This window comes from Sinohyriopsis cumingii, chromosome 4 (genome assembly GCF_028554795.1).
Source record: "Sinohyriopsis cumingii isolate HCF-2022 chromosome 4, ASM2855479v2, whole genome shotgun sequence".
NCBI classification, from domain to species: Eukaryota; Metazoa; Mollusca; class Bivalvia; order Unionida; family Unionidae; genus Sinohyriopsis; species Sinohyriopsis cumingii.
The window spans coordinates 76587092-76600750 of record NC_142964.1 but is presented as its reverse complement, the minus strand read 5'-3'; the positions used below and the strand labels follow the sequence as shown (position 1 = coordinate 76600750).

The 13659-nt window shown below is 34.2% G+C and overlaps 1 protein-coding gene across 1 annotated transcript in view; it reads left to right on the top strand.

The window, feature by feature from the left end:
- LOC149801488 (adipokinetic hormone/corazonin-related peptide receptor variant I-like) overlaps positions 1–11847 on the top strand; it is a 48586-nt gene extending 36739 nt beyond the window's left edge. Inside the window, exons 5-6 of the mRNA XM_089956807.1 lie at positions 5803–5891; positions 7470–11847. Of these exons, the coding sequence (XP_089812933.1) occupies positions 5803–5891; positions 7470–7828 (448 nt within the window). The 3' untranslated portion in view covers positions 7829–11847. The remainder of the gene's footprint in view (positions 1–5802; positions 5892–7469) is intronic.
- Positions 11848–13659: the final 1812 nt, after the last annotated feature.

Genomic DNA, 13659 nt, shown 5'->3' with positions numbered 1-13659 from the left:
TCGATTACAAAATACAGATATTCGAACGTAATTATTGATAAAATTAAACAAACAGTACAAATACTAATTAAATATTATTAACATATATATATATATATATATATATATATATATATATATATATATATATATATATATATATATATATATATATATATATATATATATATATATATATATATTAAAAAATTTAATTTGTACTCTACGGGAATTCGAAACCGAATCCGCGGGTAAACAGCACCCATCACTTTGCTTGCAAGCACCGACGCTTATACCCATCTCTAACCTGCATGATAATACCATTAATTCGTATTAATACAAATTATGAAGTATTAGCAAGCACTCTCCTGTAGAATCCAGGGATAGCACGTTCCGTTCTGCTTGGTGAACATTTGAATCTCTCTCTCTCTCTCTTTCACACACACACACACACACACACACACATACGCGCGCGCATACCAGTACACACAGGATAATAGCACTAATATTTGTAAATTTTTATGAGAGAGAGAGACACATGATCAATTATTTATCTTGTAGGATTTCAAGTGACTGCTGAAAAACCTAATAATCGGTATTATGTAAACTGACATTTGTCCGATGACATTCTTAAACTCCCATACAATAAAGTTAATCTGTTACGTTTCTTATTTAAAAACTATATCCTGACAACATAATCCGTAGTTTCACTATATATGTGGCCCGGGTAGCTGAGTTGTCTAAGGTGCTCAGTTATACAGATCACTGACATCAAACCTTGATCTGAGTCTCCGCGCGGCCAATGTGAGAAACCTTGCCAGTAGCTTCCCATGGGTCGATGGTTCTTTTGGCAATTTTTCTAGGTTCTTCCTCCACCAGATATACGGGCCGCCTTGTATTAGCCTCTACCGTGATGAAACAGGGCGCTAAACCCACAATACAAAACGAAACCATCCACTAGATTTACATTGAAATATGTATGTAAACGAAAATAATCCTCGAAATGAAGTCTATATTAAGATATACAATAGCCTTGATTTTATCTCTGGCATTTTCCTTGGTGCTTTATTTAAGAAAATAAACGTATCACTGTCTATAGATATCAGACATGTAGATATCATGCAGGTGGAACTCACGCTTTCGACTGCTTATCATAGTCATAGTCGGTTGATGTCTCGAGGTGCATGCTAGATCACGTGATTATCTTATGTTTGTAAAATGTTCGCTCTGTTAGAATTAAAATAAAACGCTAGTGTGGAAATACTAGTGTGAAATGTTGGCTATAATTCGCTTCTGGACTGAAATAACATTTTCTATGATGGTCAAGTGTATTGCCCAAACTTTTTTCAGACCATATCTTATCTCGATTTAGAAGTGGTTAAAAAACTTGTTTCTAATTTTAATCCAGTAACATGCGTACTGTATTAAATTGATTTTGTGTAGATATGGTAGTGCCACGTATTCATTAGCAAGTGACGGCTACGACTTTGCAAGGAATATCGTGTGTACCAATTTATGAACTAAACCAACTGAAAGTGGTGATTGTAATAGATTTTTCAAGTATCATTCTAGACCACCTGGTGAACAATAATTCGTTATTATCTATTACATACCTCTGATTTTAATCTAGTCAAATGGCAAAGACTGAAAATCACAATTCAAAGTAATTAGTCGCTTCTAAAATGAAACCCCCCTGGAGGCTTTCCTATTCTGTAGATCGTGCCGCACAACATCGCTAATGATATCTGCGTCTGTAGCCGAGTTAATTGCCGGGTTTTCGGTATTAAATGTTGCTAAAAGTACCTCATTCGTTTCGCGTACGAAGTATTTCAGCACCGTTCGATTCGAGATAGAGCTGAATATATTTCATTAAATTCATGCTAAAACAGGGTGGTCGATATACATTAAATGTTTTGATGCCGCCATGACCTGTGGAATAATCGATTTGTTTATTAGAGAGTGATTAGCTTTCATATTCGGCTATATTCTCTCTCCCTCTTTGTCTTTCCTTTTCTCTCACACATCTTGAGTGTCCCTAATATTCCACTTTTCGAAAATTATAACGTTATCCTCTACGGATTTTGTTTTAATCAGACACACAAATTAAAAATATGTAACCAGCTACACAAATTGAAAAATAAAGTCACTTTTTTCAAATCAAAACCTTTATTTCCTTATTTTAGGAAGTAATGACGTTGCTATTTTGTACAGAAAACTTATCGATATGAATGTAATAATTGCGTGCAACACGATATATTTGAATCAATCATCTACTCATTGTGAATACCAAACAATACATTTTTAGGCAAATTACAATTTTGTTTATTGAAACATTTATTAGTCATAGGTGATACACTTGACCCTATAAACGTTGAATTTCAACGAGAAAATAGGGTACATTCATCTGAAAATAGAACATCTGTAGATACGTAGCGAAGAAAGGGCCCCAAGTTTCGACCGATTTGTTGAGAAGTTCTCTCGCTACGAGGATCTAAAAACTATATTACAAGCAGCACCTTACACGTCTCAAAGGAAAACATTATGGTACACATGAACAGTTTCTAAAAGAGCAAAGCATTCAGGAGGGAAAAGCAAGATAGAAATTGGAGAGTTAAACTTTTCGCGGAAGTTCGTTAAATCACTGGCAAACTAATGAACGAAAAGCAAGCAGTAGCAAATGTGACTGTATACCCTACCTGGCCATGTCAATCCCTTCCCTTGCCAGCAGTTGGTGTTAATACCTACATTCTGTGTAGTACTGATTTTGATATCCCAGTTGAGGCCCCTTCAGGATCGTCAGCAATGCACAAGCTAAATGGCCGTACACTTGGCCCACCATTCAGCATGAACCTGAATACGGACAATCGCTATAGTGCTAACATTGACCCATAATTTGACCCAGTAAAACCTTAACACTTAACGGCTCCAACGCAGCAGATGCCAGGAACTCAAACATGTAAATATTTGTAGTTCAAGACAAAAAGTCATATTACCAGAATTTTCTGAATGTATTCATTCTTATGATATTGTTTCATTTGTTGAAGCAAAGCTTTTGAGGACATAGATGGCATTAGTGCGATAGTAACTGAATAATTACCAAAACAAAAAAAAAACAAGTAAATGTCATCAACGTTCCAGGGGTATATCAGTTCTTATTAAATTTTTTTTTTCCGAGTTGGTGGATGTCGTAGAATCAGAATAATCATATACACTTTGGATCAAAATTAGAAATATAGAAATAGCTGCTAGTGCATTTGTCATTGTTGGATCAGGATACGTATACCCTAAATATATTTGTAGTATAACTTTAATGAAGCCTAAATAGAAAATGAAATGCTACATTTTCTATTAGGTGAAGTTATATTGTTCTGGTTGGTGACTTTAATGCCAAGACTGTTAATCTTTGAGATATTTGAAATAACTTTCTTAATACAAACAGAACATTAAATATTCTGTCTCGATAATGATACAATGCATTTCAAATATGGGACTGAGCGTCCGGACTAATACGGTATATCCAACGTCCGATACTAACAAGATATACATAGAAATACATACGGCATGTATTTGTCTGATTCTAATTATATGTGGACATTAAATGTGCTTGCGAATTCCGGATAATCATCTACATGTACTTAATATTTAGATTGTTTATGTCACAGAAAATAAAATAAGAATATTGTGGGATTTCGAGAAGATAAAATGAAGTCCATGCGCATATAAATGTTCAAAAATCTGAATTAAATCAATACTTAAATGCAGGAACTTATCAGTAAAGCTCACATAACACTAGAGGATGTAACTAAAATCATTGTCACGTGCCTTCTACGGTATTATTTCTAATACCGGAGAAGGAACGAGAATTTAAAATTTAGATAGCTCCGAGCCCACAGTCAGCAATGCCGACAGACTAGGTGTATAAAAGACTCAAGGTGAAAGGTATAACAATTTAATAAAATATCAACGTTTTCAACTATTTCATCTACAATTTCTCAACCGTAATTCTTCCGACAAATACACACAATTACCTATTTCGTTGCCAATTACTATTCTCATATGAAATTACAGTCTTAAGAGAGTGTGATTCCTTCGGTGTTGATTCTGTTACTCATCTGTCCGCCTCTCGTTTTCTCCTCTGGTACTTCCTGTACTTTCGACTCGGTACTCTCCTTGCACGTCCGGAACACTCTTCCACGCGTCCTTCCGGTACTACGCTTCCACCCAAATTATTACGTCTCAATAGACCTATCACGTGATCTCAATGTGTCTTGCTTCTGTCGCCTCTCGCTCCCACGTAGAAAGCTTTCTCAGAAGCCTTTAATTCCATATCCAAACTAGAATTTCACAAGAATGTCTACCCGTCCTTTTCCAAGTGCACAACTTATGCGCTCGGAGTACATCTAACTGCTCTCTAACTGTACTAATTTTCCAAAAATGAATTTACCCGAAATAACGTCTCAATTACGCGGGAACTCCTCCCTAAAGTTGAATCTCTCAGTTCCGATTGGCTACAGCCTTGTCTAGTTGAAAACTGCTTTGGGATAATTCCCCAACTAACTTTTGCTGTTAATTCCCGGTCGGGACATCGCTGACTGAGTGCAAAGCAAACAAAAGCGCGTCTACTCGGACGTATAATTTCTTTTGAATTAAGCGTAACGGTTACACAACGGACAGGCAGTTTCTTTGTCCAGAATCGAATCTATAGACGAAACCTTACGTAAAACGTATTTATGTATCAAGGTGCTCTCACTACGAAATAACTATAAGAAAATATGTGTATACATGAACCGCGAAGCATCAGCAAAATTTCCCAACAACATGACAATCATCAACAACTAAAGTAACATTTTTTTAGTTCTGATGAACTGACATTAAATACAAACAGGTGAAAGTTCTGTAAACGCACACAAGAAAAAGCTGACTCTAAGCCTTGGTTTTACAACAAGTGTATCAAGGCCAGAAAAAGAATACCACTTGTGTAGGATACTTCACGAACTTAGAAAAACTGCAGTGAGTAAAGATAATAAGCTAACATCTAGTAAACAGTATAAGAAAACTTTTGCAAATCAGAAGTTTCATTATAAAAAAACGATTGCAAAGGAAAGTAAGAACTTTACAATCAAACGATCCAAACAGATCCTGGAATATAATAAATAATGTGGGCAAATAAAGATCAATTCAAAGCATCGCATTGCAGAAATCGTCTGAATATTTAAAGAAATAGCAGTGAATTTTTTTATCTATATACAAAGAATATTCTTTCTCTAACAACACTGAAAAATCTCCATAGAATCGAGAATAAGCGTCTTTCGTGCGCCAACTGTACCCATGCAGGAACTGGTGAAGACTCTCTATATATCCATGGTAGTGATTGAAAAGCCAGCAAATGGCTCACGTGGAATGCGATACTGAATTCATCGTTGACTCGGTTGGTTAAAAGTTGGATTAACATGACATACACTGTGGCGTGAATGAGAACAAAAAATATATTTATCCAACAAATTCAGAAGCATATAACAGAAGAATTCTAAGTTAGCAAGAACATATTTTAAATAAAACGTTGAATGAAATTGATTGCTCTGCTTGAAAGCCACGTACGATAGCATTTTCTGGCAACCCACTGTTCAAATTGTTTAAAATAGGTGCACATTTCCTTGAAGATACATCATTACAAATATCTCATATATATAAGCAGTTTTGGCGTCAAAGTTACCAACGAAAACAATATTGACTACACCTAGTAGAAGATATAGATTTCATTTTCTATTTAGACTTCATCATCAATAGTATTGCATTAACAATGTTATTTGCATTTTTATACAGAGAAACCGCCAAGAACTTGGACGGCAGAGTACAGAAGGGTCTCTTCATGTTTGCTGTGTCCAACTCATGCATGAATCCGATTGTCTATGGTAAGATGTATAACTATTATTTTCCAATATCCAGAATTACATGTTGTGTTTCCTAAATTCGAAGAAGGCAGACATGGTACTTTGAAGGTGGGAGAGAGCATTTTTATTTTTGACTGTCTCCAAAATCTGAATGAATCATAATTTGGCAAATAAGAGCAACAAGATTTTTGTTCCTTCATTGATTAAATCCAATATATTGAATTTTTTTTAAAATGGCAATAACCATGGAACAGGATAGCGTGGGTTAACTTAAAAGTTTTCGAACCATACCCTTAAGCAATAGGCTGAGAAAAGAAATACTTGACAAATGTGTTTCAGCAAACGCTAACAGACGGTTAGATAAATGCGTAATCTAATCAAGTACTGGCATTTTAAAACTAAAATGGGTGTAGCATTAACCGTAAGCTCGCAGTGCAAACAATTGCATGGTGTGTATCTTGATGAGATTGGCAAAACTGTATTGGTACATTATACCTTGACAAATTACCTTCTTGTCATGCCGCCAAATAATGTATAAAAATGGTCAACGATGTTGCATTGATTGGATTCGTGCATTCTTGAACTAATTCTGAAGTGAGACGTCAAAAAGTATAAATCAAACGGAATGTGACGCATTTTCAGTCGAATTAGATATACATACCATGATTTATTGCTTTGTATCTGAGCAGTTTGTGTTTTGGCTTTGCAGGGTCGTAAATTCGACGCAATTATTTCTGCTATGATAGTTTATCCGTTTCAAGAGGCTGGGATCAAAGTGTTGAGAGGAGGACGAATATATAGTCATTTATCATTTTCGTATTTCTTTCAAGCGTCATGTTTATTAGTTCCTAACGACTCTAGACTAATTTAAAATATTATAAATCTGGCGTGTGTGTACGATAATATAATATAAATACATTTTACTCATAAATCACAGTTTTAGAGTCAATGACAGAACTTAAAATCACTAACATGACCCATTTTAATGTACCATTAGTATAGTGTAATATTCGTAGCAATGGTTTTTATTCGTAGTACATGGAATAAAAGTTGGGTTAATATGAATACGTGGATAAATACACTTGTACTTAAACGAGTCACGAATAAAATATAAATATTTGTAAAAATGTACATGGTAGTACAAGCATATTTATATCAAACATAAATAAAATGAAGAGGCTTTGAGGTTTTAAAAGGAATCATTTTATGGAAAAGTGATATAAATACAGTATAAATCTTTCCGGCACAAACCTGGAGTGTATATGTTTTTAAGAATGACAGTGAAAAATGTCTACGCTTGCATCATAAATGCTGTGCATCTTCGGCAGCAAAATAAGAAATTTAAAAATGTTAAACTATTAATTTAAGATTTCAGGCCATTGGTAAACGAAATACTTGGAGTTGTGAAAACAGTGGCAATTATTTTTATTTCAGGCATGTTTACAACTGCGTTTCGGCGTGAGTCAAGGAAATGGGGAGTTTGGGTCAAACTACAGATTACCAAATCAATAATAAACTCTAGAAATGGTTCCAATCCAAAATGGACAAGTAGCTAGTTGACAGACTTAAGATTTGACGAGTATTTTGTTTTCATTCCAGGAATATTTACCATTAAATTCAAAAGAGAGTTTATGCGTTGCTGCTGCTGTATGAGGTCAAATTTCAGACAAATGAAAAACATGGCCTTCACTTCCGTTGGAAATTACGTAGCGTGGCAAGGACAACATGTACATAACGGGTCGCCAAATACTGTACCTATACCAGACAAGGCCAGAAAGATTTATTCCCCAAAGTTGCTCAGAAGTCTTGGAGCATTGAGTGAAACATCGGCAACGTCCTCTGCAAATGACGTCGAAACGCTGTCAAATCCAACCCGCAGTGATTCGAGAGCTAATATAAATAATTTTATGACTGTACAGTTTTCCACTGAGGACAGAAACGAGTCAAAGTCAGTCTGAAACAGCATTTGATGAAAAATTGGAACATGAACAGATACATATCACAGATTCATCCCTGTGAAAGAAGCCTTCAAATAATAACGTGTTTTTTTGTGCTCAGAAGTGTTATTGTCAAGCAACTGTTGATTATGGAACAGATAGTGATATCAATTCAATGTCAATACATTTCACTTAAATAGGTTATCACTATATTAATTGTTGAAGTATGTTATTGATGGCATTGTGAGAATTACGATGATGTGATATTGCTCACCGAATCATGGTTCTTATAAGCTGTAATATAAGATGAATACCGTTCTAAAGACTTAAGCCCGAAGTTTAATACCATGTTTTCGAAATAGTTCATTTGGATATATATAATAGGTTATTGTGTGAACTGTGTAAAAACAAATAATTGTTTCAAACAATTGTAAAAATCTTATCATTCAAAAGAGTTAAGTTACACAGTAGCAGTCTTTTTGTTACTAATTGTTTCCAGCCAGTGACTTTGGAGCTGTAGCCTGCCAGAATAAATTCAACTTAGACTACTGCTCAATTCTATGGTAACGATACAATTAATTTGATGGCAATGACACAAGCAATTCAATGGCAATTATAAAAGTAATTCGATGATAATGATACAAACAATTAGATGGCAATGACACAAGTAATAAAATGACAATGACACAAGCAATTAAATGGCAATGACAAGTAATTAGAAGGCAATGACAGGTATTCGATGGCTATGATACAAGTAATTCGATGGCAATGATACAAACAATTAGATGGCAGTGACACAATTAATTGGAAGGCAATGACAGAAGTATTCGATGGCAATTATACAAATACACAAGCAATTCGATGGTAATGTTACATCTAATTGGATGGCAACGATAGAATCAATCAGATGGCAATGTCACAACCAGTGTGAAGGTTTCGTAACTTTCTGCACATCGCAGAAGTGGTAGTGAAGAGGGAAGCCATCCGTTTTATTGATAAGTGTAACAGGCTATAGGACTTCCCCAAAAGTATAGAAATTATAAAACATTCGTGTGATGTCAAATGAAATGTTATGTTACCTTGATAGTTTTGTAGATATTTCTTTGATTGGTTTAAACAATATACTATTGGATGTAATATGCAGTTTTATTTTTGTACAGTGTTGTTGGATCATACTACTATTTCTGTAGTCTTGTTAGGTCCTCATACTATCACGGTACAGTCTTGTTGAATCATACTGTTTCTGTACATTCTAGTTGGGTCATGATGCTCTTTTGTACAGTCTTGTTAGGTCACAAAGCATTTTCTGTACAGATGTATTGGGTGAAAATACTGTTTCTGTACAGTCTTATTGGGTCATAATACTATCTCTGTACAGTCTTGTTGGGCGAAACTACTACTTCTGTACAGTCTTAGTGGGCCATAATACTATTTCCGCAAAGTCTTGTTAAGTGATGATACCATTTCTGCGCCGTTTTATTGGGTCGTACAATTAATTTTACAATATTGTTGGGTCATAATACTATTTCGGTATAGTCTAGTTCCGCATTAACCAATTTATTGACATTCATGTCGGGTTATAATACATATCTGTACATTTTTGTAGGTTCATAATACTATTACTGTACAGTTTTGTTGGGTCATAATACATTTCTGTACATTTTCGATATGGTCATTATACATTTCTGTACATTTTTTATGAGGTCATAATAATATATCTATACAGTTTTGTTGGGTCATAATACTATTTCGGTACAGTCTAGTTCCGCATTAACCAATTTATTGACATTCATGTCGGGTTATAATACATTTCGGTATATTTTTGTAGGTTCATAATACTATAACTGTACATTTTCGATGTGGTCATAATACATTTCTGTACATTTTTGATGAGGTCATAATGATATATCTATACAGTTTGGTTGGGTCATACTGTTATTTCTGCATGGTCTTATTATGTTATACTTCTTTCAAGTCAGACAATACATGTAGCAACAGGTTTGTTCATATGACGTTGACTGACTATATGGTTTGCTTAAACATTCTCAAACAACAAACATGACTTATGTCTCGAGGATGAAGACAAAGTATTTTCCAAACAGCAGCCCCTAAACAACTAAAAGGCCAGCTCTAACGTATATTAAGCAAATTATCCTAAATCGCATACTGTTGTTATATAATTATAAGTAACGAGGGTCACATTGCATACTCTATCATTGCAAGTCCTCTTAATATTCGTTCTGATTTCTCTAATCTAATCTACATATATAATTTTTTAGTGTATCCACGGCAGCATTGATCAAAACTGTAATTGTAATTTTCCTTGATCTTGATAAAGTCAAGATCAGTGTTGTATTCATTTTGTTGGTAATATTCATACGGCATTGCTTTGTGTCATTCGAAAATGACGATCCTGTATGATCAACATTATCTGACGTAGAAGCAGTTCAGCTGATGCTTGTAAACGTCGAATATGATTATCTGTTTGTAAGAAAAATATCTCTAATTTATTGTGCGTGTCCGTGTTGTATTTGTATCAGTCAGCTCGCTTTCAAGATACTTTTCACTAAAGAAATATGAATCAAATTACGTTGATTTGACAGTCAAATATGAATATTGGTAGAAATGGCAGTAATGGTGGTGATAATAGTGTAGATGACAGAATGAATGGAATATTGGTAGAAATGACAGTAATAGTGATGATAATATGGTAGATGACACGAACGATTGGAATATTGGCAGAAATGGCAGAAATAGTTATGATAATATTGTAGATGGCACGAATGATTTGAATATTTGTTTATTCACAAGTGTCTCAGATGTTCATTCTCAGCGGAAATGTAATTGAATTTTGTAATCAGACTACATGTAGTGCAGTCCATAAGTTAATTAAGTCACTAAACATTCGTAATAAACAATGTCTAGTGGTGTAGTCGCTAGTGCTTTATCGATTGCAGTCCGTTGTGCATAGGATATTTAATAGATGTTGAGCACACCATGTTATCAAACGCTAGCACTATTCTGCCAATATGTGTTGATACTAAGCTAGCATGATACCAATTTGTGTTGAAATTAAGATGACATTATGCCAATATGTGTTGATATTAAGCTAGCATTATACCAGTTTGTGTTGATATTAAGCTATCATTATACCAATTTGTGTTGATATTAGGCTAGCATTATACCAATTTTTGTTGATATTAAGCTAGCATTATACCAATTTGTGTTGATAATAGCATTCTACCAGGCTTTGCTGCTACTAAGCAAGCATACAACCAATTTGTGTTGATACCTACCTAACATACTATGAAGTTATGTTGATACTAAGCTAGTATTCTACAAATCTATGTCGATAGTTGATACTAGGCATTGTACCAACTTTATTCTGAACTCTCTAAGCGAATTGACAGTCATTTCATTATTTTTCATAGAAAGTTCCAGGAATGGGAACAAATGTTGACGGTTATGAAAATATTAGTTTTAACATGCAATTACATCTGATGTATATAATAAGCAAAACAAAATAAAAAGGAAAAGAAAAGAAAAATAACAAATTATGATTAAATGTTGCTTCGCATTTAGTGATTCATTGTTAAACGTACAAAGAACGTATGAACAAAATAAGTTCAGTTGGCTTTCTGATTTTTGTCATATTATAAACAATTTTAACATATAGGTTTAATACAAGGCTGTTGAATCTCAGACGCCTCAGTTTTAAATAATTGCTATATCAGTTATACATAATCATTGTATCAATTATACATAATTGCTGTATCAATTATACACAATTACTGTATCAATTATACATAATTAATGTATCAAATATACATAATTACTGTATCAATTAAACATAATTACTGTATTGACTAAGTTTGATAGTCCTTCGATTTTATATAGATAAAAATTATATGCATAACTGATTTGCATACGAACTTTCACTACCCCTCAATTTATAACAAAGTTATTAGTTACGTTTTTACGTACAAATGTCACATCTAGGTAAACTTGACCTACATTGTCATTAAATGCGTCAAAGAATCGATCAGATCTTTTCTTGCAATTTTTCTGCTTTAACATTTGTCTGATTTATCAATACAATAGTTTGAAGCCGCAGATAGTTATTTCGTGCCGTGTACAAGTACTCTCTCTGTCTCTCTCTCTGTCTCTCTGTCTCTCTTTCTCTCTCTCTCTCTCTCTCTCTCTCTCTCTCTCTATATATATATATATATATATATATATATATATATATATATGTACGTACGTGTGTGTGTGTGTGAGTGTGTGTGTGTGTGCATGCGTGCGTGTGTGAAGTACATTACATGATGAATTCTAGTGTATCGTATGAAGGTCAGACTGAATTTGTTTATTACCGTCGGATTTACCCTTTAAGAATGTAAGAATATGCAAGTTATCACTTGATAATCAGACATGATACCATTGAGATTTGAAAGTTACAAGATGAAGCCTAACGGTACCCCGGCTTATTGTCACACTAGTAAATAAATACTTTAATAAATCAAAGCAGTCCAAAACTTCGCTTAATTCTTTTTTATTTCTTGTCCGTGCATGCTCCTTGACATTTGTTGCAGTCTTCAAGGACATGCATCAATATATCACATCATAAATCCTCCTATTCCAGTCTCGACAACATTACAAGGAATCATTGTTTTTCAAGCATGCCAAGTCCTTTTTCAATTCCTGCCAGACATAAGATGGTTTCAAATTTTCGTCAAGTGCGACACAGTTGTAGACGGGAATGCAATTTCTCCCAGAACGAGGAATTTCTTTGTGAATTTAATTTCATTTGGTCGTCAAAGACCCTTCTGACATGTGGTTCTCAATTTCTGTAGCAGGTTATATTTTTAAAATATAATAAGGGTGACACACGTACAGGCATGCATGCACGCACGCACACACACACACACACACACACACGTATACTCGAACACGTACTCAAGCAGATTTAGGGTGCATTGGTGTATATAACTATAGTTGTCAACATATACATATATGAACAATATACTCTATACAGAGGTCTAAAGGAATTTATTCTGACCAAGTGCGAAACATTGGATCGTGGAATTTTCGAGCCTGTCCACGTCTTCTGATACATAGTGATGTTTCTTCGCTTGTCTGCTATTGTTACAAATGACAATTAAAAAGGCGATGATTGTAATATCGGTAGTGAAAGAGATTAGTTATTTATATAAAGAATTTTTTATGATTACATAATCCTATATTATTATAACGAATCACATTGAATGACCTGTTGCCAAACTGTTAACATGAATTTACTAAATCGAGATACGTTTATATACATAGAGGAATAAGGCTGTGTCTCATTACAAATGTGAAAGTACAATATGTCACACGACCTGATTTTTCATGACGTTACAAAAAGAGTATTTAAGCTCGACTTTGATAAGTTAATCATAGTCCTTAAAATTGGTATACAGTTTAACCGAAATATCACTCTAGCTAAAGATTTAATATAGTATTATATTTTTCACACGAAATTCTGAGACATTATATGTGGATTTTGTGAAAACGTTGACCTCCATCCTTGTTAATATGATTCTCTCCTACATGTGTACCATACAAAACTATCAGACCAATATACTTTAAGTACGGGTTTCATAAAAAGTTAGCAACAAGGAAAACTTCCCACGAGACGTGAAATAAAAAAGAAGGATTGAAGTGAGATCTATGGACGAATATGATCTGATGGAAGGATGACTATCTATCTATCTATCTATCTATCTATCTATCTATCTATCTATCCATCCATCCATCCATCCATCCATCCATCCATCCATCCATCTATCTATCTATCTATCTATCTATCTATCTAT